Below are 24,599 nucleotides of genomic sequence, written 5' to 3' on the forward strand. Positions count from 1 at the left end.
CGTCAACCAGAGGCATAACAAGTGCAAATAGTATTCTAATTAAACATGGGGAGAGTTTTATCACGCCAATTTGATGACGATGATTATAAGTTCCACGAATATGACTACAATAAGGTTGCGCACCGCCCGTATTGCGAGTCCAGAGGTTTCTCGCTTCAGTGTCTTCCTCAACTCACGAACGACGCCCTTGGTATTTTCGGTAAATGTTCGAACGTTGTAATCAATTTGGTCGAGCATTGACCCCTGCTCTACTACCATTGTGGCTAATTGCGTGTACATGTCCTTGAGTTCCTGCATCGTCATGGCGATATCGTGCAGCCTGTTGGTACGGTCAGCTATGTGTTCGTGCGATACTTGCAGTTGTTCCTGCACAAAACCATCGTTGCTCAGCGCCACGTCTGGTATGCCAGAATTAGCGCGGAACTGAGTATCTTCTTGTACGCTGTCGTAATACGTTTTCTGCAGTTTCCTGAAGGTTACCGACAGCGTTAACAGTTCTCCAGCAATTTTGTGCCTCGCGTTTTTTCGCAGTTGGTTCTCGACGTAATAGTTGCCCTCAGTTCCTATGATTTCCATGTTTCGTTCGATTTTCTTCATCATGTTTGCGATGTCTGTTGAGATTGCTGCTATTTGTCCATGGTCGCCCTTTCCCATTCTGTCGAACACGGTTAGCAGGCTTTTGTTTTGCGCCCTTTCCAGGTCCTTGATGCGATCAGATGTGTTTTTAAGGGTGAACGTGCAGTCCTGTACCAGTTCCAACCAGCTTGGAGGCAGATCGATCGTGACGCCCACATTGCCTGCTTGCTGGGTGTGTTCAGGCGGCGCGTCTGCTTTACATGTAAGGAACATTTCAAAACCCATACCGCTTTGTACATTGTTCGATTCCAGAAGCGGCGTGTCAAGGTTGCCGATTTCAAATCTATGCGCCTTCTGCCTCTCCTTCGTCCTCAGAGACCTGAAAGAAAAGGTTAGATTTTGGTGAGCGACGGTATCCTTAATCATTTTCGCCATCGGATATTTTTTTCCGGCGCACAAATGATGGACGGAGAAACGTCTGAGCGCGCCATAGCAGTCTGCTGAGCTCGGGGGAGGTGCGCCGCGAGCAAGTTGTTAGGTGTTTTATTAGATGCTTAAGGAAGTTGAAACCCGGAGCAGGGGCGCTTATGCGTAGCCGCAGTAAGTCAGCGCATCCCTGTGTTCCGCAGGCAGTTGAGCCAGAGCGGCAGCCTTGGCTTCGGCGATGGTCTTCCTCTGCTCCATCTTGGCTTTGTAGTATTCCTGGGAGCGTTCCTTCCTGCGAGCCTCCAGCTTCTGGACCAAACCATCGTAGTTCCATCCGACCTGCAGAAATTTGTATGCCGATATTCGGTTTGTTCCGCTTACCTTGGCCAGCACATCGCCCAGGCGGCAGTACCTACGGTGTGGCTTCAACCTGAGGAAGCGGAGCGCAGATGGCACCACACGCTTCTTCATCTTGTCGTAGGGAGCGGGCATACCCTCGAAGGTCTTAAGGCGCTTAAGGGCGAGGGCGCCGCGCTTGGTCTTGTGAGGGATCATACCGCGCACCACACGCCAGAACATCTTCGATGGCTTCCTAAGGTGGAAGGGACCGTGCCTCGGGTTGGAGTTGGTCCTAAGCCTCAAGAAACGGTGGTACTTGACTGCACATAGCTGTGAGGCGGTTATCGGCGGCCTTAAACTCACGTTTGTTACGGTAGAGGGATCCGCTGATGTTGACGTCCTCGCAACGCACGCATACGATCTTCTGCCCGCTCAGGAGCTCCTTGGCTATCACCGAAGCCAGGCGGCCCATGAGGTGGCCCTTGCAATCGATAATGATCCTCTACAGCGCAATGATTGGATGTCGGGATGCTTTCGTTCGCGAAACCGGCGGTGATACACCCCGCCGCAAAGGCGCAAACCTACCTCCTTAAACATTTTTAATAACTGTTGAATTATAAAACAAGCAGTGTAGCCGTATACCTGAGAGGTCCAGTTACTCGTGTCCCCCTAACATCCATGCCCCATCCGGCGTGCGCCTCAACGCGAATCCCGCCGGGCGACGAACACGGCGTTTCGCGGTCTTCTCTGCACCGTTAGCTATCAAATACGTACAGCGGTAAATATTACGCTCCAAGTGCGACTTGAGAGTCTCCGTCCTTCGGGCGCCACTCCCGCTCCCCTTCGTTCGTTTGTCTGGCCCAATGCCGGAGGGAGGACCATTTTAGTGTTTGGCACATCACACATCCACCAGATTACTACACTGTGTTATATTGACGTTTGCTAAAGGCGCGTTCGTCGTGCGTCCTCGTCGGATGAGCTGCACACTTATCACGTTAGGAAGCAATTTCGTTGGATGCGACGCTAGATTCCGCACCATATATTAGTTCGCCAGCCTTTTCATGCCATGTGCTTTTTGTGATTCTGACAGTCGTAGTTTTGGGCATGTAGTCCCTGCACATTGCGCGGCACTCGGTGTTTCGGAAGCATGAACGCTGCGCGCATTGCGGACTCATATTTAGCGTATAAGAGGCATAATCATGGTATTTGCGATCGAGAGGACTATCGGGACGTGTTGCCGGTGTCTGAGCGGCGTAGGACGCTGGCGATACTGCATCCCGAACCGACGGCCGATTCTACCAGCGATTCAGGACGTTGCGAAGACTACGGGAGGAGCGTTCTGTCATGTGGCGGAGGATTGCGTATCAAAGACCTATTCTCCCGGTTTGAGAGCGATTTCGACGTCACACTGGACCAGCTGACTTCGCATATTTTCAAGCATCTGATAACAAATGTCTACGCGAAATGCTCCAAGAAAAGATTCGTGAAGCTATGCAGGCTTGTCTGCGCTTACCTCAGCGACCTGCCTGGATGCGGGCTCACGGTAAGGCGACGGCATGGGCGCCGGAGGGGGCTATCGCGGCTCCGACCGGGATTACCAGTATCCTCGAAAGGATGTTCGCGTACGGCGATTGGTGGCAAACGGTGTATATTATCGGCTCTCCGCATTTGCCTTTACCTCAAGGGCGGTATACTGGGATTTCGACTGTCGCCCAAATACATGATGAGGTTGGTGAGGAACGTGGTTAGACATGTAGATATCAAGTTGGGATGCCATAGTGTTGGATGGGTTGACGTATCCATCATTCAAGATGGAAGCAGCAATGCATTTCCGCTGCTTAAGTATGCCGCCAACGTCGTCGCTAACGTGCTGTGCCACAAAGCGCAGGTAGTGCCGGCCCACGTTGTGCTTCAAACTTCCCTCTGCCTATGGCCTCCATTCCACCCTAAATACACATCACAAATGGCCCACATTCTGCTGTTCATGGACTACGTACTGTCAGAAGAGGTTAAAGAGAGCGTCGTGTTTGATTTCAGGGCAGCGGCCCATGAGAGCATCAACAGGTGGCTTCTTAGCGTAGGTTCACTTGAGCGGCCGCGTTCAAAAGCTGGCACCACGTGCGGTAATTTGTACGCGCTCTATGCGGTTTTGAACCGCAAACATTTATTTCAGGAATTGAGTGGGTGGTTCATCCCGCATATCCACATGGTGGAGTACATGGTAACGTCGGGCGTTATGGACCGGACCTTGTTGAGCGGGTGTGCAGAGATCCGCCACATCAAATGGATCGTGCTTGTATGTACACAGCTCCTCACAAGCGGCGATGACCTGAAGCATCGGACGTGGCTGGTCATCCAGACCATGACACAATTTTTCCTTGAGGGGGGCGTGAAAAGCGGCTTGCTTCGGTGTTCGTTGTCTGCGACATGTTTCAGGTGCCTGATAAACTTCGTTGAGATTTGTTCCGGTTTCCACAAAATCTTGACGCTGCTGAGGAAATCTCCCTTTTACGCGCCACACGTTCACCTGGTTAAGATGTTGCTGAAGAACGAGATGTGCAAGCTGCATGCCACGTTCCGTAATCCTTTCGAACGCTTGGGTGATGTTTTCGGAGTCTCGCCGGAGGCGTGTCAAATGCCGGTGCCCGCGGCCAATCGAAACACCAGCAGGGGCCACTATACACCGCGCTCCGTGAGGTTCGCAGCGCAGCTTATAAGGAAGCGTTGCCTGGAAGTGGCATCTCAGGATGAAATGAACCCGAAAATACGGCAACACCGCGTGGATACTGCTGTGGCACACCCGGTGTACCTGAAATTGCTGTGTGCCGTCGACAGGAACGTGAGCAATGTGAAGGTGACCCACACAGTCGAGGCTGTGATAAAGGGGCAAAGTAGATACGTCATCCTGGAGCACCTGGCGTTCAGGCTGGGTCGCTTGGCTTGGCTGCCACATGAGCTGAGTACCTCCGCTAGCATAGGGTCCGCTTTGCCGGCGCCGATGTCCATGATGTCGCACCTATATCTGCATCACTACGGCCTCGATGACATCCTATCGATACTTGTCGTGCAGGACCACCTTAACGTGGTACAGCGCACTCAAGCCTGCCACGTGCTGTCGGAGAACATGCAGCTGGTGGCCATGATGCTCCCACAACTCGTCCAGTCGCTTTCGATCGACCCCGGAGACCGGATTTGGCACCTTCTATCGGCCTCCTTGAAAAGCAGGATGGTGCGTGAGCGTCTGCCGTACTTCTTGGCATGCATGCTGCACAACAGCGAGGATATAATAACCGCCCGCAAGGCCGCGTCGTTCCTGGATCTGATTGTGATGGGTGCCCGCGCATCAGGCGCTTTGCGCCAGGAGATAAGGAACATTTCCATGCACAGCAACCTCCTGAATCTTTCGTCCAAGTTGGCGACTTTCGACGTTCCGACCCGCCCCTCCGTACTTGTAGAAGGTCTCAGGAAAGTCAACGAGTCGTGCGCCACCGCCGGCAAGCTGCAGGTCTTTGACGATAGCCTTGAGAAAGGTGCACACATCATTGGAAGTCGCGCTTGCGGCACACGGAAGAGGAAGAATGTGCGTTTCCTAAACCCGCAAAGTGGCAAGGTGCTCACTTCGGCCACCCGGGCGCCATTCATGGTCGACTTCTGCCTGCAGTCTGATAGCACCATCCGGTACATTTACAAGATGGCCGACGACATGCGCCAAGACGCGTTGGTAGTGCAGGTGAAGCTGGTGTTGCTGCACATATTCCGCCTGTACAACCTGGAGGCGTATCTGCAACCGTTTCTCGTGGTGCCGTACTCCACCGCGCTGTTTACTTTGTTTAAGATGCGAAACAAGGCCATTAATCGGCGGCACTCGGCATATGCGACTTACGATATGAAGCTATCGTATATGCGGGTACCGCGCCATTATACAACTGTACTGACCCCATGCATGGGCAATGAGTCGGTGGAGAGCAGCTTTTATGGCACGGCGATGTCTCACCTGACCGAGAGCAGTCGTTTTGACGCTTCGACCCTATGCGGCGCGTCAGCAAACATTTCCGACTTAGATGGTCTGTCGTCTAGACATGAAGGGGAAGGCGCGACGCCCAGGTGGTTCGGTATGTCGTGTTTGCGCCCCTTCCACGCAAGCAACGCACTGCCCGCGTCTATACGCGACATTGTTGGCCGCCCTCACATTCTGGGCGGCATAGTGGGCTTCATTTCTGGCACCATAAGCCGCCACAACATTGGGAAGGAGTACGGCGGCACCCTAGAGGACTACTTCCTGCTCAAGTTTGGGCCCAGGGGCAGCCCCCAGTTCGACAAGGCCATGGAGAATTTCGTCAATTCGCTAGCCGGCTACTCGCTGCTGTGCTTCCTGCTGCAGGTCAAGGATCGCCACAACGGCAACCTCCTCATATCCCCAGCAGGCCATATCCTGCACATCGACTTCGGGTTCATTCTGGGGGCCTCGCCAGCCGCCGATGTACAGTTCGAGCACGCCCCGTTCAAGCTCACGAAGGAGATGACCGACCTGTTGGGCGGCGTGGAGTCCGACAATTTCAGGCGCTACGTGCGCCTGCTGGTGTCCGCCTACATGTGCGTTCGCCAGGAGTCGACGTTGCTGATAGCCCTGGTCAAGCTGCTGCAGCATTCCGGCCTGCCATGCTTTAGGCGCTCCTCGGTGATTACGCTGCAGCAGCGGCTCTACCTCGACGCCACCCCCGAGCGCGCTGCCGGCTACATGCTCCGCAAGATCCACACTTCGCTACACAACAAAACCACCATGGTGTACGACATGGTGCAGGCGTGGCAGCAGGGAATAGAACATTAGCGGTGTTCAAATGCGATCTAGCGGTTTGATCCCCATCAGTTGGAACGAAGTCTGCGCGTTAATGTTTACTGTATCATACCCACTCACTTGCATGACGGTTTTGGTGGCGTGGCACAGCAGCAGCCTGGTGGCCTCGTTCGGGTCGCCAATCACCTTGCACTGCTTGTAGAAGGAGGAGAACTCCACGCTGAGCGTGTACAGGTAATCCGCGAGCTTGCTGATGAGGTAATCCACCTTGATCTGGTTGAGCACGGCGGGCAGCCTGAGGATGCTCTTCGCCAGCGCCATCTCTGCAGGGTGCGACAAGTCCAACACCTCCGGATGCAGGCTGTTAGCGTCGATTCCGGCCTTGTGGAATATCTGGCATATGCGCGCGTACGCGTATAGGAGGTAGATGGCAGTGTTTCCCCTGGGGTCCAGCATGTGGTCGAAGGAGAACTTGTAGTTGTTGGTGATGGTTTGTTTGAGTTCGAAGTATTTCACGGCTCCGTACCCCAATATCTTCGCGACCTCCGGGATATTGATGTCGATGTCAGTCTCCCCCTCCTCCATCCGTGCGTTGATGCGCGACTGGAGCTCCGCGGTGGCGCGCTCAACCGCCTCGTCGAGCAGCGTGATGAGCTTCACAGTGTCCCCCGAGCGAGTTTTGAACTTGTTTCCCGAGGCATCCTGCACCAGTCCGAACCCGAGATGGTCCAGGCGGACCTCCTCGCCGTTCAGCTTGGTCCACCCTGCAGATGGTGTACGGGGCAGTCACGCGGTGCCACCTACCGGCCATCCTTGCGGCTTCGAACACTTTCATGAAATGCTCATTCTGCCCGATGTCGGTGACGTATATGAGCCAGCTGCTCTTCTGTTCTTGGATGCGGTACCTGATGCAAGCGAGGTCTGTGGAGTCGTAGCCGTAGCTGCCGTCGCTCTTGATGGCCATCAGCGGCACGTCGTTCACCTTCGTGAAGACGCATTGCGCGCCCTCAGATTCCACCACCAGGCCCTTTTCCTGCAGCTCCTTGACCACGTCCGGGATCATGTCGTTGTAGAACGACTCCCCGCGGTTCTCGATTGTGATGTCCAGCATGTTGTAGATCTTCCCGAACTCCCGCTCGCTGATCTCACACAGCAGCTTCCACACCTTAATGGAGACTTCGTCGCCGCTCTGCAGCATAACCACGCGCTTCCTGCTTTTCGCCTTGAATTCCGCATCGGCGTCCGTGAGCGCCTTGGCCTCCTTGTAGAACTGCGTGAAGTCGCTGATGCTGGGGACGTTGGTCATGAAGTCGGGGTGCTTGGCCATGAGGTACTCCACGAGCATGCCGAAGTGCGTACCCCAATCCCCGAGGTGGTTGATCCTAAGCACTTCGTACCCGTGGAACTCCAGTATCCTTGCTGCTCAACGGTTAGACATACCGCGCCACGGCGTCTTACCCAACGACTCGCCGATAATGGTGGACCTGAGGTGCCCGACGTGCATTTCCTTGGCGATGTTCGGCGACGAGAAGTCGACGGCCACGCGGCACCTGCAACGGCATTATCAGACGGAAATGTGTTGTTTGCACCCACCCTTTAGGCGCCTGCTCGACTGTGACCCCATTTTTACACAGGCTGCGTATTTCGTCTTCGACGAACCCCTTCGACAGCGTGACGGTGAGGAACCCCTGCGGCGATACGTTGATGGAGGAGAATGAGGGCGAGTTGATGTGCGTCTTGACCAGTTCGGCCAACTCCTTCGAGCTGCCGACTGACAGCTCCTTTCCTATCGCCTTGTACAGCGCGATAGCATCGTTCCCTGCGTTGCGATGTGGCTGGTTCCGCGTTGAGTCGCCTACACTGGAAGTCTCCGAACTTCGGGTTGGCGGTGACGACCGAGAGGCTCGGCAGGTGCTCCTGTAGCAGCGTCTGGCCGATGCAGCTGGACAGAGCCCCTCGTATCACGTCCTTGACGTGCTGTGCAATGATCTGCGCGGATTGACTGCGGCGGCACATCTCTTGCTGACCTTCATTTCGGCAGGGGCGCTAGGTAACGTCTCCACACAAATGCTTATTTGTGTGCTGCAGTGGGTTAGTTGAAGGCGGTGTGTCTGGGCACGTTGTCAGTAATGCGCGACTCCGAGCGCGGAACCTCGCGCTCTGCTGCTGCGGCCCGACCGCTAATATTTGGGTAGACAGTTACAACAAATACAACATTCAGCGATGTCTATAATGTTTAAAGGGCGCACTGCGCCCTTATGGCGGATGCTGCCTCCCTGAACGCTCTGCCCCGGACTGCGTCGGCGGATTCCAGGGCAACACTGGCAGCAGCTGGGAGCTTCCGGTTTCAGTGCGAATCCGGCTCCTTCTTCTCATTGTGTGCATCCTGCGAATGTGTGTTATTTTGTGCCGGTGGCTGAACTAACGCTGCTCACGGTGGCCGGTTTTCCGACACTGGTCTCGGCGTCTGCCTTCTGTTTAATTTTTTGGACCTCCATCTGCAGCGTCGATTCCCGTTTGTTTTTGTCTTGTGCGGGATTGTCTGGTCGTGCGTCATAACGGTCATGGGCTATGTTCGTACCTCGGAAGGGCATATAGACAGGTGCCTGGTTCAGCGCCCATGCCGAAAGGTGTTTCTCGTTCTCGTGGCGCCTCTCGAGCAGGTCCTCTGCAGCGTTTTGCCGTCTGTGTAGCGGAGCTAAACGTTACCTTCCAGTTGGTTAACCTGCGACACACATGAGCGTTGCCTTCCCATGGGCTGCTTACCTTGCGATGTATCTCCTGTTTGATCGTGAAGATGAGCGCGTTCATTTCGCTCGGCGAGAGGTGTATGCGTTTGGACGGCATGACCTTGAGCGAGATGTGCGGAGCGTCTGTGTCCTGTTGCGATGTGCCGGTGAGCATAGACACGGCCGAGTTGACGAGGTGCGGCGCGAGGACGTCCATGGCGCCGCCTCGCCTCTTGGCTGCCGCCGCTGACACCGTGGACGCCGCGGTGCAGGCTGCGATCACCAGCAGCAGCGACGTTGCGCGCGGCATTGTCGACGTTCCGTGTACACATCCAAATGGCGTCGCACGCAAAGTGGAGATAATGCACGCACACAAGCTAATTACCGTCCCTAGACGCCACTAAATGAATGTGTAGGCCGGTTGTCGCATTCCCCGTGGTGTGTTAGGGCGCCGCACACCGGCGATGTCGTTCGCGTTCCGTCGTCGGCATTTGGGAGTTGCAAGCACAAACTGCGCCAAATACCTCCCCGACATAATGAAAAGGCGCACTAAACTCACGTAGGCGGTTAGCCTGATGCGCCGGGCCCAGGCGTTCCGTTCGGATTTTGCTGTGGATAAGGGCGAGGGCGTCGGCAACGCCGAGGCGCGCGCAGCCACCCGTCTGAAAAACATAAACTTGACGAAGCTGCACGCCTCATACGAGCGGTATATCAGAACAGTCCCCCGTCATTTGCGTTCGCCAGCTTTGCGTCAGTCGTGGCATCCAGTTACCCCTGACCACCGTTCCAGGTCCAGCATATCGCAGTGGAACCGCGAGATCGGCGCGTGGCGCCGTCGTGTGTATTTGTGGAGCAACGTCGCCGACTCGCAGTGTGGGCAGTTGTCGGAAGCTGTAAGCAAGGGCGACGTCGATGCGTTTTTGTCAATCTGCGAAAGGCCCCCCGCACCGGACACTCCTGCAACCTACGCGCAGCTGGTGGACCCTGGCTGCACGGACGTAGCCTTGGCACCCGTGCTGTACAAGCCGAGCTGGTTCAATGGCCAGTTGACTCACGCAGGGTTTCAGACGGTCGAGGAGTCCGAGTTCGTCGGGCGTGCAGGAAAGGTGTACGACTCTTCTGAAAACCCCGAGTTCCGCGCATTCTACGTAGACTACATCAAGTCGTACACTGACAGAGAGCCCCCTGTCGGAGGCGGCTAAGGCGATTCGTTGATCTGCTGACCCACGGCCACCGTCTGCTTGAGGCATTGGATGCTACGTCCGCCAATACAGCACTACAGCTGCCCTGTTCTCGATCAGCTGCCCTTCAAATCGCCGCCATGTTTCTTTCCGCTGTGCTCTCGGGGCTGCAGAAGATGTCCATTTTGCGTTGCGGCGACACCAGCGGCATCGTGAAGGGCTGCATCATCGGCTTGGGCCGCACGCGTCACGGCACGGGGAAGATCGGCGACCGCATCAAGGTCTCCGTGCGCGACAAGACCGCGGACTGCACCATCAGCAACAAGAAACCGCGCGGCATCATCATCCGCCGCAAGAAGGAGACCGTGCGCCGCGACGGCATGGTGTTCAAGTTCGACGAGAACGCGTTCGCCGTGATCGCCAACAACAAGCTGGTTGCGTTGAAGATCCGGGGCCCAGTATTGCTGGAGACGCGCCACGCATGCCGCAACCTGGCGAACCGCATATTTTAATTTTTGCATATCGGACACCCGCGTGCCACACCCGGCGCCGCGTTTGAGGCACGCCAGCCAACACAGCCACTACACAACACATACGGCGCCCGCCACCGTAACTGACGCCGCGCAGGCGTTTCGGTTCTATATTATGGGTACAGCCCGTGATGATGTGATTTTAGTACAGTTAGTGGCTTCCCGAATCCGCGGCGTAGGCCAAGCAAAGACCGGGCACCGGCTTGAGCGCCACGATAAGGGCAACAATAAGACCGTACAGACCGAGGGTTTCGGCGAAGACGAGCGTCAGAATCATTCCGACGAACAGGCGCGTCTGCTGGGCGTTGGCCCTGACACCGGCGTCACCGATGATACCGATGGCGTATCCGGAGGCCTGCGCTCGAGTGAGACATGATTTATCCTAACTCACCAGTCCACTGAAGCCGACGATGAGACCAGCCGCCAGGTGGGCGTATCCGCTGAAGGCGGAGTAGCTTCCGGGGTGTCCGACTGCGGGGGTTCGTGTGTCAGCGGCCCGGCACTTACTGTGTGATACGATGACGACGGATATGATGAGTCCGTAGATACCCAGGATACCAGCCATAATAACGGGCACGATGGACCTCATGACGAGGTCAGGCCTCATGACACCCATGCAGCTGATACCGACGCCACTGCGGGCAGTACCGTAGGCCGCTCCGACATCTGCGTGCAGTGTGTTTCTTGTGACTCGCGGGCTTACTGGAGAAGACCATGGCGCATACCACGCCCATGAGGCCGAAAAAGGACGAGTGAGGGTCACAGGGGATAGGCTGAGCTGCGGACGCCATCCTGCACGCTGTGTATACCGTTTGAAAATATTTAGATTGCGATAACGCAGACCGTAAATTCTGACCGCCCACAACCACCGAGTGCGCGGCTGCAGAGGCTGCTCGGAGAGACGCGTACCTGAATTTTGTTGGTTTTGACTGTGTACCGATTATTTCTTCGCGGCGCGAAATTCCGGTTTCGGCATACGTTCCTGCGTATCCGAATTGCAAAAATTGCTTTGTGCCACGACGGTTGAGTGCTCGTCCGCCGGCACGCGTATGGTCAAAATGTGAGGGGGGGAGTTCGGTGGCTCGGCGGGATCGTCGCAAAAAACGGCAGCAATACAGTTATACCGCTAAGGACGTCGGGTTAGGCCCACGTCGATTGTCGACAAGCGTGATGGTGACTATGTGCAAAAAAGCGCGACGCGACCAGGTGGCCGGCTGAACATCCGAGCCACCAGGCTCCTACGGAGCACCGCTGAGTCAGACACACCGCTATTTGAGTCGTCTCTAATCCGAAATCCAGCCGCGGGCCGACTGCACAGAACCCAAAAAAGGTCATGCGGGCCCACAACACCTGAGGATAAATACAGGTTCGACAGAACCGTCCGACGCGCAGGCTAGATAAGCGCTTGCCGCCGTTTAAAACGCTAACCTCGCTGCCCCGCGCTGGCTGGCGTGACATTTTGCGCTGGCTCCGGCCCCGCTGAGGGCGCCCTGCCACTGACATCCGTCCTCATCGTCGATACGCCCGTATACGAATCCACAAATTTGTCACGAAACGGACATCATATTGTAGACACTAAAGAATAGAACTGCGACATTCCGGAGCGCCGCGGAAGATGGCACACGGCGCGTGACCGATCACATGCCTCATGCCGGTGCCTTTTCTCTAGTGGATTCACAGCCGACGGCGTGTGTACGCATGTTCATTTTTTAAATGCCACAAAAGCGTTGAAAACGCATTTGGAAGGACGGTGGCAATGCAGCACGCATCCAGGACAGCGACCGGCGGAAATGACGTCGCGTATATTTCGGAGAAAACTCGACTAGCGCTGCAGTATCCCTTCAGAGACGAAACTTCACGTTTGTAGATCGCCAAAAGCGCGGAAGACGGCAATTCCGGCTAGGATTCCGGCTTTGAAGGCAGCACAGAGGATTCGGGTGTCGCGGGAGCGGGCGTCCATCCTTCTTTCGGCTGTCACGTCGCTACCGCTAGCCGGCGCCGTGTGACGCAGCGTATCTCGCAGTGTAGCGGTGGGGACGTGTAGCCACGTTTTCTGCGTTGTTATGGGGGCATCGCTTTCATGGGGAGCTGCGTCGAGCTGCCACGGTACTCGGCCGCTGACACACAAGCCATGCGGAAGGCGTGGAGCTGCGACTCTTCGTTTTGCATTATTTCATTATTTTCACAGGCACTTTTGTTTGTCTTTGCGCGTTTAATTCACCAGGAACGCACGACTATGACGCAACAGCAGCGATGCTGTAGCTCGTCGTGAGCACACCCATGCTCACGATTTTTGTTTCCGTTTTTATTTGTGGATCGCTGTCTGAGCAAGCTACCGGCGTGTAAATGCGTTGTTAGGTTTGCTTGTCGGCTCTTCTGCGTGCCCCGCATCTCGTTTCCTTCTCAGGTGCCAGTTGGAATTTCATCCGTCCAGGTCGCAACGATGAATGCAGTTCAGGATCAATTTGTCGCTCGCGCGACGGACGACACATTCATAAGGATGCTGTCCAACGTGCTGGTCAGGATCGTGAGCGAGAACGAGTCCAAGAAGGGTGTGGTCACACGTTTCCACTCGATGAATGCGCCCTCAATTTCCATTGCCGACTACGTGAGTCGTATTGCGCGTCACGTGCGCTGCAGCAACGAGTGTTTCGTGCTGGCGCTGGTCTACATCGAGCGCATTACGAGGATGCACAAGAACTTCGCGGTGTCTATTTTGAACGTGCACCGCTTGATCATAACGGCGGTGATGCTGGCGGCGAAATTCAGCGACGATGTGTACTACTCCAACAAGTTCTACGCCCAGGTTGGCGGCGTGAACGTTACGGAGATTAACCTGCTCGAGGCTCAGTTCCTGACCATGTTGAACTTCCAGCTGTACGTCAGCGCCTTGGAATACGAGAGTTGCCGGATGGGTGTCGAGAAGGCGAATTTGTTCGGCCCGCTTTCGTCCAACATCTGGGGCGTTGCGTGGTATAATGCGACGGCCAAGCGCTCCTCCAGGCACAACAAGGCGCCGGCCAGCATACCTGCGCAGGGCGGCATGCCGATGGTGCACTACGGCGGTGGGTCTCAGTTCACGAACGTGGCGCGTAGTACGCGCTACGCGGATGGTATGGCCGTTGACAACGAGGAAAATGTCTCTCTCAACAGGCCCTACGAGGACATTCAGTACACTCCGCATTATGAGAGGGGGGGGTCGAACCCCGGCGTCCACTACTGTGTGCCTACTCAAGACACGGCGATGGCAGGAATTCCCATGAGGCGTGCACCACACTGTCCGCGTGCCATGGACGATCGGCCGCGTCAGCCCACAGGACCGTCGGCAGGATATCACGTGCTGTCGAACGTGCACATGCCGCAGATACTGCCGTCTCAACATGTCGACACATCACGTATTGACACACCAGGAGGCCACCCGATACCCATGCATCCGAAGGGCGGAGGCGTATGTGGTGGCCACGGAGGCCACCGCCAGGTGGCGAGGTTCACGAGCGCGCCACCCTGCTGCAAGCACTACGCGGGCAGCGACGCCGTGCCTCGCCGGCCTCCGCGAGCTATGTTGAATCGGATGTGCACGCAACACGTGGATTACGTGGGTTACCCGCATTCGCAGTGGGCTACAGTCAAGCGAGCAGCTCCCGCGGACAGTGGTCCGGCGTTCAGCCCTATGGGCTCGATGGAAAGCACAGACGCCTGCGCCAACTTCATGAACGCCTTGGTCGCGCGTCACCGCGACAGCATGAAGGGGAAGTGCGCCCCTAGGGCCGACACTTGGAGCTACGAGGACACACGCCAGCTTTGCCGTAGCCGTAACTTCATGCGTTGCGGCAAGATTAAGGAGGCAGCGTAGTATCGCTTAGAACTTCCATTTAGTTAAACACTGCCTACAAACTACACACTGTGTAATGTACGTATTTGTCACTCGCCGATGTCTTACCTGCTCGCCGCCCCGGTGTCGTGCCGCCTTACGCGCCGCGTCCGGGTCCGCGGCGGCCACTCGTTACAATGGAGAGGCACACCGACTTCAACCCGTATGTAAATAACGGAGGGTACGTGCGCGCCTTTTGAATCTGAACACATCGCAGAACCGTTGTTTCCGCGGTCTGGAACAACTGCGCGGTGATCGCCGCCGACACCCGGCTGTCGGTGGGCTACGCGATCCACTCGCGGAACGCCTCCAAGCTCAAGAAGCTGTAGGTTCACCGGTGTGCTGTGGGCGCTCATCGTTCGAGCAGGACGTCGACCTGCGTGCTCGGCACGGCTGGAATGCAGGCGGACATGATCGCTCTGCAAGTGACCCTCATGGTAGGCGTGCCAGGCGTTTTTTCTGAGCCGCGCAGCGCGAAATTGAGATGTACAAGAGCAAGCAGTACAAGGAGCCGCCGTTCCGCGTGATCGCGCAGCTGCTGTCTACGATACTGTACAGCCGGAGATTCTTCCCGTACTACACGTTTAACATCCTCTGCGGCGTCGACGAGAACGGTTGGTGCTCCCGCTTCGATCTGCTGACGATGTGTAGGCCAGGGCATTACTTGCGGGTTCGACGCCATCGGGAACTACGGCTTCGAGCCGTACATGGCCAAGGGTACCAGCGCGGCGCTGATCACCTCAGTTTTGGACAACCACGTAAGTTACGCGGCGCGTTGAACGCCGCCTCTCGTGCCACGCGTTTTTTACGACGTTGCGCAGTTGACCAGCCGCAACCAGGAGAAGCACGAGGAAGTCAAGTCCCTCGAGGAGCTCATCAACGTGGTGAAGGGCGCCATCAGCAGCGCGGTGGAGCGCGACATCTACACAGGTAAGCTACAATTAGCCGTGTGATTGGCACACCGTAACATCGTACAGGTGACTGCGCCGAGGTAATCGTCATCGACTCCATGGTACACGAACCAATTCGCATGCCGATGCGAGCCGATTAATCTCTACTGTTGTACCTTTTTGGGAACGTTTCTGCGAAGCGTCTGCGGTTGCGCGTGCTGCATTTGCGGTGGGAGCCCGAGGGGCGGGTTGCCCGGCACGAAGCCCGGGTGCGGCATCATGCCGGGCTGCGCTCGCATTTGTGGAGCCTGGAACACGGGTCTTGGCACGATATGTGCTGGCTGCTGCGCTCCCTGGGTCTGCATTTTGGCCGTTTGTGCCACCGTCTGCGGTTGGCGCATGAACGGTTGGGCTTGCTGCGGCCTCATGCCCATCCACGCCGGGTTCAGTTTCATCATCGGTTGCTGTTGCGGATTCATCGGGGGGTGCCCCTTGGCGAAGGCGGGTCGATACCACAGGTTAGGCCCGGGTTGCTGCATGGTCGGGTACGGCAGCCCGTTGCTCGGGCGCTGCATCCACTGGGGCGCCACGGGGTATCCCGGCATGGCCCCGGCCGGCATGAATGGGCCGTTGGGCGGGCGCGACCGCTGGCGCTGCGCATCCTCCTTAGCTCGCTTGATGATCGCGTCGATTTCCGACGTGACCCTGGACCTGTCCTTCAGGGTGTCGACTCCTTTCACGGAATCCAAAATCTCCTTCTTGATGAGGCGGCAGGAGTCGATGCTGAAGCACGCCCGCAGCATGTCGTCCTCGTTGAGGTGCTCCTTGACGCAGATGATGTTGTACTTGCGCTCCACCTCGTGCAGCAGCCCCACGATGTCCAGCTTTCTGTTCTTGACCCTGGCGATTTCCTTGAGCCTCTCTTCGCGGTACCGCTCGCATATGCGGATGAGGTCGTCGCCCTCGCCGCCCTGGTTAGCTGCGATATGGGCGCGCAAGGCGCGGCTGTGTAGCTGTATGTTCTCCTGCTCCTCGGCGTTGAGCTTGGCCAGCTCCCTGAGAATGCGCTCCTCTTCCGTTATGAGCGGCTCCATCAGTTTGAGGAGCTCGTCCGACGACCGGCTCTTGTACGTGCAGTGCGTCTTAGGCGTGAACGTGCACTCGATGAACTCCTCCAGCTCCTGCTTCTCCTTCAGTTTCTGGTGCAGCTGCGCGTCCTGCTCCTTCCTGAGCCTTTGGTGCTGCACCATGGCCTGCCATTTTTCGTCCCAGGCGGAGTCACTCATCCGCCGAGTCGGCGTGGAGCACGCGGTGAGCGAGGGGTCGACCTCGCTCCCGCAGTGGCTTCCGGGCGCGACACACCTCATCGGCACGGGAGTTTGCCCGGGACCCCGCGGTGTGTCTTCTCCGCGCTGCCTTTGGGGCGTTGCAGATGTATTATTACAATAAACGTTTAAAAACAACCTTATTTCAAGATGTGTAGAATTAGTTAGTCAGTGGCAGATTCAGCTTTGACACTGCGAGCACCCTCTTGTCCATACCAGCTCGTGCCGGTACCGGCCGCGTCCTCCGACATCGCTCGACAGTGACCGCGCCGACCGTTTCACATTCACGCAAGCTTATTCATGTTCGATTTATCGGCGGCGTCCGTATGAGTCCGACCTGGAACGGTGTCTGTGCTCGCGTTCGCGCTCACGACTGCGATCGATGCTCCGTCCCCTGCTGTACGGGCTTCGCCGACTCCTTTCACGTTCCCTTCCGTGCGAGCGCCTGCGGCGGTGGTGTGACCCGCTCCTGCTGCGGCTTCTGTAGTTGGGCCTCCACTCGCGGACGCGAATCTTCGCCTTCTCACCTGCGTCTGTTTAGAGGCGGCGCCTGCGGACGTACCCTCGTGGGACTTGAAGGTCGACCCGTCGAACTTGTCAATGGCGTATTCCATGTCGCTTCGTGAGTAGAAGGAAACTTCACCGACGCCTCCGCGGAACACATCAGCGTGGGCGCACTCGCCGGCCTCCCTCATGTGGTCCTTCAGGTCTTGCCAACTGCCGCTGGGAGGGAGCCCAGTAACCTGCACGCGCCGTTAAGACACACACCACGACATGGCGCGCAACGCTGGCTCGGCGGAAAGCCCACCGCCGCATCACCCGGCGGTAACGCGCAAACGCGAAACAGTGTACCCACCTCAATCAAGTAGCGGCCGCGGCGTGGAGGGCCGGGGCCACGCCTGCGGTTGCCACGCCCGTCGTCCTTAGAGCCGAAGGGGGTCTCCACGCGCAGACGTTTGCCAAGGAAATCAGCACCGTCCTTCTCCTTAATGGCGTCGCGTGCATCGCGCGGGTCCTCGAACTCGAGAAACGCGAACGCCGCGCCCCCGACGTTTTTCTTGAGCTCGCAGCTGGTCAGTTTTCCGAACTTCTGGAATTCGGCTTCGACGTCTTTAGGGCTGCACGTGTCCGGCAGGTTGCCGACGTATACCCTGGCGGATTCCTCTGCCCCCCCCATGTTTGTCTACGGTGAAGTGGGTATGACACGTGGCCACTATATTCCGGGCTGAACGACCCGGTTGCAGTGTCGAATGACGCCAACCCGAGTGAGGGTTGTGCGACGGTGCCTGTGTGATGGGGTGCTTTCAAACTGCTATGTCTTGCCTGAGGCCCCCGGACACTCCCCGCCACGTATATTGCGGTTCTTACGCCGCTATTCTCAGATGTTTGTTCGCGCATTCGAGATTGGAATCTCGCTGCATTTCTCCGCAACGCCGCAGACGCGTGACTTCGGCGGTGTTACGGCGCCCATTCTGCTGCACACAGACGTCAAAAGCGACACACGAATACCCCGTAGCCGCATACACGCCCATACGGGCCGCTTCTCGAAATTTGCGGCCGCCTTCGCCGCTGCGCAGTGCCACCGCTGTTCACTGAGGTCGGGCATTCCCGCGCGACTACGACCACGACTTCTTCACACAGTAGCCACTTTATATACACGCAATCTTTCACAGCCGCTCCCGTGTAGTTGGCTGGCATTCGCAGCGCGTTCGCCTAGCCATGTGCGGCAGTCCGCTGACCAGTGATCACTTTTGACCATGGCCGACACGAAACGCGACGTCGTGATCAATTACGACGAGGTGAAGCTGAAGCTTCAACAGCTCAACGCCCTTTTCGAGAATCCCGCGCTCTCGACGGCGAGCGTGATTTTCATCTGCACGGGCAAGACCCAGGGTGACGCCAGCGCTACACCTTCCGAGTTGCTACAGTAAGTTCGCGCCTGTCTAACGGCGGTTCGGTGTGTGTGTCGACCTGCCGTCGTTTTTCACACTCCTTCCCCCGGCGATTTGGCATCTCATCGCTGCGCAGGCTATGGCTGACTGGGTTCCAGTTCCCGGAGACGCTGTTTGCGTTCTCGCGGGATGGGACGTGGTACATCTTGACTTCTCCGAAGAAGGGTTGGTTTGCGTCGTCGGAGGCCTCAGCGCCGCGCAGCGATGTACCTGGAGCCCATACGGCAGCACCACGAGAAGCTGGTCATTATGCAGCGGTCCCCCGATAAGTCGGACGCGGAGCAAGTGTCGGGGATATTCGAGAAGTTCACGGTGGGTTAGGGCTGTTGCTGATAGCGGATGCGGCGTCAGGACCCGGTTTTGGGCGTGATTGATGGCGCCAAACCCACGGGCGCTTTTTCGGACAAGTGCCTCGAGGCCGTTGCCTCCTTCGCAACCGTCGACGTGACCTTTGAAATCACCAACATGATGTGCATCCGCACGAAGGTGGAATTGGTTAGTGCGCACCTCTGAGAATCCAACGTGCTCCTAGGAGGCGCAGAAGCAGGCTGCGCAGTTCGCGTGTGCCGTCATGAAGTCCCAGCTGATCAACCAGATCGAGAACATCCTCGACTCCGAGGCCAAGAAGGCGCACTCGAAAATAGTCTCCGAGGCGTTGAACGTGCACACGGACATCAAGTTCCTGGAGAAGATGCAGAAGAAGTACAACATGAACCCCGCGGAGACCGAGGTGATATACAGCAACGTCCAGAGTGGCAACTCGTTCAACCTCGGCATCGGCGTGCCGCCCGACGAGTCGACGCTCTCCCACAGCCCCGGTGCCATCATAGTCTCGGTCTGCTCCAAATACTCGGAGCTGTGCGCGTGCATCACCCGTACCCTGCTTCTCGACGGCACAGCGGTGGGTAGTGCGCGTGATTCCCTCATTCCGCCGCAGAAGCACAAGGACGCGTACGCCTTTGCGCTCAAGGCATTCGACTACGCGCTGAGCAAGATCAAGCCCGGCGCGACGTTCGGTTCCGTCTACGACGAGGTGCACAAGTATGTGGTGAAGGAGAAGCCGGAGTTCGCGGACAACCTGCTGCGTTCCTTGGGGCACACCATGGGCCTCGAGTTCAAGGACGCCAAATTCACGCTCGTGAGCGGAAACGACAAGTGCACAATCGCGAGCGGCATGGTGTTCCACGTTTCCCTGGGGTTCGGCCACCTGGTTGAGGGCGGCAAGGAGTTTGCCGTGTGGATCGGCGACACCGTGGAGGTGACGCCGGAGGGGGCCGTGGTTCTGACTGCCAACGTTAGCAAGAGCCTGGAGAACATATCGTATGAGCTGGAGGAGGAAGAGGAGGAGCAGGTGGAGACCTCCGCGTCCAAGCCCCAGAAGCAGCCTGGTGTGTCCTCCGAGTTGCTTCGGGACGCTGACAGCGTGATACTGAAGGAGCGCCTGCGCCGCCGTGACCGCGGCGGCCAGAACCAGGTGTCCGAGGCCGAGATGAAGGCGCGCTTGGACCGCCAGCTGCAGCTCCGCAAGGAGAAGGTGGCCGCCATAGTCGAGCGCGTGAAGGCCGAGGGCGGGCTGGCGGGCACCGCCAAGCAGCGCTCCGTCGTGAAGATGGACAAGATGCGCAGCTTTTCCTCGCCTAACTCCTTCTCCACCGACCTTGTGCCGCGGCAGGTATGTTTACACGATCCCGAGCTTCACGTCCCGCCCAGATTTACGTCGACGTCCGCAACGAGGTCATCATGCTGCCCATCAACGGCTACCACCTGCCCTTCAGCATCATGACCGTCAAGAACGCCTCCTGCAACTCCGACGACAACCAGACGTACACCTTGCGTATCAACTTCCAGGTCCCCGGCTCTCACACCTTCAGCTCCAAGACCGAGGTCAACCCGCTGCCCGATTTGAACCACGAGAACGCGATATTTGTGAAGGAGGTCCTGTACCGCTCCTCCGACTCCAAGCACCTGCAGAACGTGTTCCGCTCCATCAAGGAACTGATCAAGCAGGTCAAGCAGCGCGAGACGGACGCCGACGCCCATTTGGTGCTTGCCGAGCAGGAGAAGCTGCAGCTGAACAAGACCGGCCGCCGCATCGTGCTTAAGGACCTGATGGTGCGCCCCAACATCCACGGCGCTAGGCGCATCATCGGGTTCCTGGAGGCCCACCACAACGGGCTGCGCTACGTGGTGAACACGCGTGACCGTGTCGACCACATCGACATCTCCTACTCCAACGTCCGCCACGCCATCTTCCAGCCGTGCGAGCGCGAGTTGATTGTTTTGCTACACTTCCACCTCAAGTCCCCCATTATGGTGGGCAAGCGCAAGTCGATAGACGTGCAGTTTTACTGCGAGGTGGGCACGCAGATCGACGATCTGGACAACCGCCGCGGCCGCTCGTACAACGACCCTGACGAGGCGCTGGAGGAAATGCGCGATCGCGAGATGAAGCGCCGCTTGAATGCGGACTTCAAGCAGTTCATGACGCAGCTGCAGGAGATGTCCAGCCTGGTGTTCGACATGCCCTACCGCGAGCTGATGTTCAGCGGCGTGCCGTCCAAGTCCAATGTGGTGATCTTCCCCACGGCCCACTGTTTGGTGAACCTGGTCGAGTGGCCGCCGTTCGTCTTGACGCTGGACGACGTGGAGATAGTCTCCCTGGAGCGTGTGCAGCACGGCCTGCGCAACTTCGACATGGTGCTCGTGAACAAAGACTACTCGAAGCCCGTCCGCCGCATCGACCTGATCCCGGTGGAGTACCTGGACACCTTGAAAAGCTGGCTCAACGAGCTCGACATGGTCTGGTACGAGGGTAAGAACAACCTGCAGTGGACTAACATCCTGCGCACGATCCTCGAGGACGTGGACGCCTTCGTGGAGAACGGCGCCTTCGACGGCTTCCTTGGCGAGTCCGAGGGCGAAGACGAGTCGGTGGACGACGAGGACGAAGAGTACGAGCACGAGTCAGACGAGGAGGTGGAGGAGGACAGTGAGGAGGAGTACAGCGACGAGGACGAGTCCCTGGCGGACGAAGATGAGGAGGATGACGAGGAAGCGTACGACGAGGAGGAGGAAGAGGGCCTCTCATGGGACGAGATGGAGGAGTTCGCCAAGAAGGAAGACGACCGCCACCGCTACGAGGACGACTCGCACCATCGGCGCAAACGTCGTCGTTAGGGCGCCTCGTTACGGTGCTTTCGCTTTATTGGTGCGGCTACGTGGTCCGTCCATGCAGCGGACGTGGTTGAGGGTGTGCCGCCGCTGAGCCCTGACGGCTATTCTCCACACATGTGGCGTCATTGGCATCCTTGCGGCCGGACGTTCAGGCCGTCGTCGCCCCTGAGCCTCCGCAGTCCGACCGCGTGACCCCTACATAGACACCGGCACGAATCGCGCCCGTGGCGCGCCTAATCGCTCACACATTACGTTAATGGCTGCTCATTTTTAACCGCAGATGTCAGACAGCGCGCCCCCGCCGACGGATGGCGGAGGCGAGTCTGACGTTGCCTTCCGTCTGGAATGCTACGGCGCCGGCGACAGCCGTGTGCTGCGCTACTTCAACGGCGCGATTATCCGCGAGGCTGCCTTGAAGGACTACTTCAGCGCGCGTGCTGAGCACGCGCTCTCGGAAGACGCGAGCCTGGACGCCGTGATCGCGCGCGGCAACCACGAGAACTGGCACATCGCCGCCTCCACCATCTGCGTGGCCGCCAGCATATGGGCGCAGAAGAGCAACCCGGTCGAGTGGGACGAGGCGCGCGTCTACCAGCAGAACGCCAACCAGGTGTTCGCCAAGGCTCATGCGCTGCTGGACTGCCTGCAGTCGTCCCGCCGGCTGCGGCTGGGACACACCGTCGCCTCGCAGGAGTGCAACAGCCAGGTGGTGAAGTACGCAATACACAGCCGCAACACGCGGCTGCGGGAGTGCGCCGCGAGGGCGCGTGAGCTGCACGATGTGCTGTCCCGCTCGCTGCGGCTACAAGTGAACTTTCTGCAGGTCCTGTCGGCCATCAGGTCGCAGTTCAAGGTGCTCATCAACGCGCGCAACCTGGTGGACGTCTCGTCCTTCGACGTGGACTACCCAGCCAGCTTCTCGGTGTTCGTGGTGTTCTACGACATGGCCCTCCAGACCGACGACGGGGAGTCCCGGGTGTGGGAGTCGTGGGACGTCCACAAACTCTCGGCGCCGGGCGCGCCGCAGCAGTGCCTGCTGTCGTACTACGAGGACACGGGGCCGGGCGACGGCCTGATGACCAAGATGACCTTTCCCACGGCGGTGTCCTTCTTCATCGAGCACGACTTCGCGCTCACGGTGAACGGCGCCCACGTACCCGTCTACATGCGAGAGGACCACAGCCCGGTGGTGTACCGCCTGCGCGCGGCCCAGATGTGCCTCATCGACCGGTACATCTTCCTCACGCTGTGCCAGGCGGCGCTGGAACCGCTGCGGTCGCAGCAGGCGATCGCCGTCAACGGCGTCGATGTGTTCATCCAGAGCATGACGTCGGAGCGCATCTCATTCTCAATCGACGCCCAAGTGGTCGCCGTGCGCTACGCGGCCGCCGCCGGCCAGGAGACTGGCGACGTGACCTGGCGCCTGGCCGTGACCAAGCTCAGGGACCTTGCCATACAGAACTGGAAGCGCCAGCTGTACCAGCGCGAGGCCGACACACCGTGCCTGCTGTTATCGTTTTTGAGTTACGTGACCAACTTGCTCTCTAAATTCTCGGCCCCGTAGCCGCCAGCGCGCTCCCCACCACCTGCGGTGCCCAGACGCGGGCCCCACCCTGCTGCCTCGGGCGGATTGCCGCGCTGCTCACTAGATTGGCATCCGTGGGTGTATATATTAAATTTAAAGATGGTGGGGAGTTACCGTAATTACAGCAAGACCTTCAGGAATCCTAAACGCCCGTTCGAGAAGGTTGGTGGCCCGCTGCCCTCCGTGTAAACGTTTGCTCAGGAGCGTTTGGACCAGGAACTCAAGCTTATCGGTGAATATGGTCTCAAGAACAAGCGCGAGGTGTGGCGTGTTCAGTACGTGCTGTCGAAGATCAGGTCGGCGGCGCGTTACCTGCTGACCTTGGACGAGAAGGACACCAAGCGTCAATTCCAGGGTACGGTGTGCGTTCCCGGCGCTCACAGTTTTTTCCAGGTGATGCCCTGCTGAGGCGTATGGTGCGCTATGGCCTTATGGGTGAGAACGAGCAGAAGCTCGATTTCGTGTTGGGTCTGACGCTCAACAAGATGATGGAGCGTCGCCTGCAGACCAAGGTCTTCAAGCTGGGCCTCGCCAAGTCGATCCACCACGCTCGCTGCATGATTCGCCAGCGCCACATCCGCGTGGGCAAGCAGATCGTCGACATTCCGTCGTTCATGGTCCGTGTGGACTCGGAGAAGCACATCGACTTCGCACTCACATCCCCGTTCGGAGGCGGTCACCCTGGTAGGGTCCACCGCAAGACCCTCCGCGGCGGTTCGTCTGAGGAGTAACTCCCTTATAAAACCTTCGTGTTCATTGCGTTGCCACCCCATAAGCCGCGTCCGGGCGCGTTCACTTGTAAAAGATGCAGCACCCGTACCCGCCGCGCTACCAGGCGCCTTCTCCGATGCGCTATGTGCGCAAACACCAGCAGGCGTACCGCCCGCTGCCGCCCTCCTACGACACCAGGGGTGTGTTGTCGTTGATGCGCGCCTGAATGACTTCGTGCAGAGCGTGTACCCTACTCCCGCCCGGTGCAGCGGATGGACTACGGTTATTCCCGCATGCCGCCGAGCCCGCATGGAGAGCCCCGGTACTACGAGCGACGCGACCTACAGGACCAACGCAGGCGCTACGTGGATCAGCCCAGGCGTCCGATGGCCCACTACGAGAACCGGCGCCGCCCCCAACATTTTAAGCGCAACCGTGTTGTGCAAAAAAACGCCGCAAAAGAGGCGAAGACAAAGAACGAGCTGGTAGGTCGACGACGACACGTCACACACACC

The 24,599-nt window shown here is 58.0% G+C and overlaps 15 protein-coding genes across 15 annotated transcripts; 8 read left to right on the forward strand and 7 right to left on the reverse strand.

The window, feature by feature from the left end:
• Positions 1-60: 60 nt before the first annotated feature.
• On the reverse strand, positions 61-1,002 carry BBBOND_0202580 (t-SNARE protein, putative; the record flags this gene model as incomplete). Its single annotated transcript, XM_012911833.1, has 1 exon — positions 61-1,002. The coding sequence occupies one exon, from the start codon at positions 1,000-1,002 to the stop codon at positions 61-63; it is 942 nt and encodes a 313-aa protein (XP_012767287.1).
• Positions 1,003-1,161: 159 nt separating this feature from the next.
• BBBOND_0202590 (ribosomal protein L13, putative) lies at positions 1,162-1,938 on the reverse strand (the record flags this gene model as incomplete). The annotated part of the gene is made up of 4 exons (XM_012911834.1): positions 1,162-1,341; positions 1,384-1,661; positions 1,705-1,843; positions 1,927-1,938. 4 exons carry the CDS (start codon positions 1,936-1,938, stop codon positions 1,162-1,164), a joined length of 609 nt encoding a protein of 202 aa, XP_012767288.1.
• Positions 1,939-2,488: 550 nt separating this feature from the next.
• BBBOND_0202600 (1-phosphatidylinositol 4-kinase, putative) lies at positions 2,489-6,169 on the forward strand (the record flags this gene model as incomplete). The annotated part of the gene is made up of 1 exon (XM_012911835.1): positions 2,489-6,169. One exon carries the CDS (start codon positions 2,489-2,491, stop codon positions 6,167-6,169), a length of 3,681 nt encoding a protein of 1,226 aa, XP_012767289.1.
• Positions 6,170-6,175: 6 nt separating this feature from the next.
• On the reverse strand, positions 6,176-8,169 carry BBBOND_0202610 (arginyl-tRNA synthetase, putative; the record flags this gene model as incomplete). Its single annotated transcript, XM_012911836.1, has 6 exons — positions 6,176-6,900; positions 6,941-7,555; positions 7,595-7,686; positions 7,730-7,955; positions 7,996-8,125; positions 8,164-8,169. The coding sequence occupies 6 exons, from the start codon at positions 8,167-8,169 to the stop codon at positions 6,176-6,178; spliced, it is 1,794 nt and encodes a 597-aa protein (XP_012767290.1).
• A 314-nt stretch (positions 8,170-8,483) lies between these two features.
• Positions 8,484-9,175, reverse strand: BBBOND_0202620 (membrane protein, putativve, putative; the record flags this gene model as incomplete). Its single annotated transcript, XM_012911837.1, has 3 exons — positions 8,484-8,522; positions 8,563-8,802; positions 8,903-9,175. The coding sequence occupies 3 exons, from the start codon at positions 9,173-9,175 to the stop codon at positions 8,484-8,486; spliced, it is 552 nt and encodes a 183-aa protein (XP_012767291.1).
• A 265-nt stretch (positions 9,176-9,440) lies between these two features.
• On the forward strand, positions 9,441-10,067 carry BBBOND_0202630 (HISTONE RNA HAIRPIN-BINDING domain containing PROTEIN,putative; the record flags this gene model as incomplete). The annotated part of the gene is made up of 1 exon (XM_012911838.1): positions 9,441-10,067. The coding sequence occupies one exon, from the start codon at positions 9,441-9,443 to the stop codon at positions 10,065-10,067; it is 627 nt and encodes a 208-aa protein (XP_012767292.1).
• A 119-nt stretch (positions 10,068-10,186) lies between these two features.
• Positions 10,187-10,558, forward strand: BBBOND_0202640 (50S ribosomal subunit protein L14, putative; the record flags this gene model as incomplete). The annotated part of the gene is made up of 1 exon (XM_012911839.1): positions 10,187-10,558. The coding sequence occupies one exon, from the start codon at positions 10,187-10,189 to the stop codon at positions 10,556-10,558; it is 372 nt and encodes a 123-aa protein (XP_012767293.1).
• A 169-nt stretch (positions 10,559-10,727) lies between these two features.
• On the reverse strand, positions 10,728-11,367 carry BBBOND_0202650 (proteolipid subunit c, putative; the record flags this gene model as incomplete). Its single annotated transcript, XM_012911840.1, has 3 exons — positions 10,728-10,931; positions 10,968-11,242; positions 11,280-11,367. 3 exons carry the CDS (start codon positions 11,365-11,367, stop codon positions 10,728-10,730), a joined length of 567 nt encoding a protein of 188 aa, XP_012767294.1.
• A 1,652-nt stretch (positions 11,368-13,019) lies between these two features.
• On the forward strand, positions 13,020-14,429 carry BBBOND_0202660 (cyclin, N-terminal domain containing protein, putative; the record flags this gene model as incomplete). The annotated part of the gene is made up of 1 exon (XM_012911841.1): positions 13,020-14,429. The coding sequence occupies one exon, from the start codon at positions 13,020-13,022 to the stop codon at positions 14,427-14,429; it is 1,410 nt and encodes a 469-aa protein (XP_012767295.1).
• Positions 14,430-14,584: 155 nt separating this feature from the next.
• Positions 14,585-15,498, forward strand: BBBOND_0202670 (proteasome A-type and B-type family protein, putative; the record flags this gene model as incomplete). Its single annotated transcript, XM_012911842.1, has 7 exons — positions 14,585-14,628; positions 14,665-14,772; positions 14,815-14,884; positions 14,920-15,061; positions 15,099-15,205; positions 15,269-15,377; positions 15,425-15,498. 7 exons carry the CDS (start codon positions 14,585-14,587, stop codon positions 15,496-15,498), a joined length of 654 nt encoding a protein of 217 aa, XP_012767296.1.
• A 3-nt stretch (positions 15,499-15,501) lies between these two features.
• On the reverse strand, positions 15,502-16,704 carry BBBOND_0202680 (hypothetical protein, conserved; the record flags this gene model as incomplete). The annotated part of the gene is made up of 1 exon (XM_012911843.1): positions 15,502-16,704. The coding sequence occupies one exon, from the start codon at positions 16,702-16,704 to the stop codon at positions 15,502-15,504; it is 1,203 nt and encodes a 400-aa protein (XP_012767297.1).
• Positions 16,705-16,971: 267 nt separating this feature from the next.
• On the reverse strand, positions 16,972-17,839 carry BBBOND_0202690 (splicing factor, arginine/serine-rich 3, putative; the record flags this gene model as incomplete). Its single annotated transcript, XM_012911844.1, has 3 exons — positions 16,972-17,189; positions 17,225-17,405; positions 17,519-17,839. The coding sequence occupies 3 exons, from the start codon at positions 17,837-17,839 to the stop codon at positions 16,972-16,974; spliced, it is 720 nt and encodes a 239-aa protein (XP_012767298.1).
• Positions 17,840-18,419: 580 nt separating this feature from the next.
• BBBOND_0202700 (transcriptional regulator, putative) lies at positions 18,420-21,791 on the forward strand (the record flags this gene model as incomplete). Its single annotated transcript, XM_012911845.1, has 7 exons — positions 18,420-18,589; positions 18,691-18,779; positions 18,817-18,926; positions 18,966-19,109; positions 19,147-19,515; positions 19,552-20,286; positions 20,325-21,791. The coding sequence occupies 7 exons, from the start codon at positions 18,420-18,422 to the stop codon at positions 21,789-21,791; spliced, it is 3,084 nt and encodes a 1,027-aa protein (XP_012767299.1).
• Positions 21,792-22,068: 277 nt separating this feature from the next.
• On the forward strand, positions 22,069-23,352 carry BBBOND_0202710 (hypothetical protein, conserved; the record flags this gene model as incomplete). Its single annotated transcript, XM_012911846.1, has 1 exon — positions 22,069-23,352. One exon carries the CDS (start codon positions 22,069-22,071, stop codon positions 23,350-23,352), a length of 1,284 nt encoding a protein of 427 aa, XP_012767300.1.
• Positions 23,353-23,472: 120 nt separating this feature from the next.
• BBBOND_0202720 (40S ribosomal subunit protein S9, putative) lies at positions 23,473-24,104 on the forward strand (the record flags this gene model as incomplete). The annotated part of the gene is made up of 3 exons (XM_012911847.1): positions 23,473-23,535; positions 23,575-23,728; positions 23,767-24,104. The coding sequence occupies 3 exons, from the start codon at positions 23,473-23,475 to the stop codon at positions 24,102-24,104; spliced, it is 555 nt and encodes a 184-aa protein (XP_012767301.1).
• Positions 24,105-24,599: the final 495 nt, after the last annotated feature.

Source organism: Babesia bigemina (genome assembly GCF_000981445.1).
Source record: "Babesia bigemina genome assembly Bbig001, chromosome : II".
NCBI classification, from domain to species: Eukaryota; Apicomplexa; class Aconoidasida; order Piroplasmida; family Babesiidae; genus Babesia; species Babesia bigemina.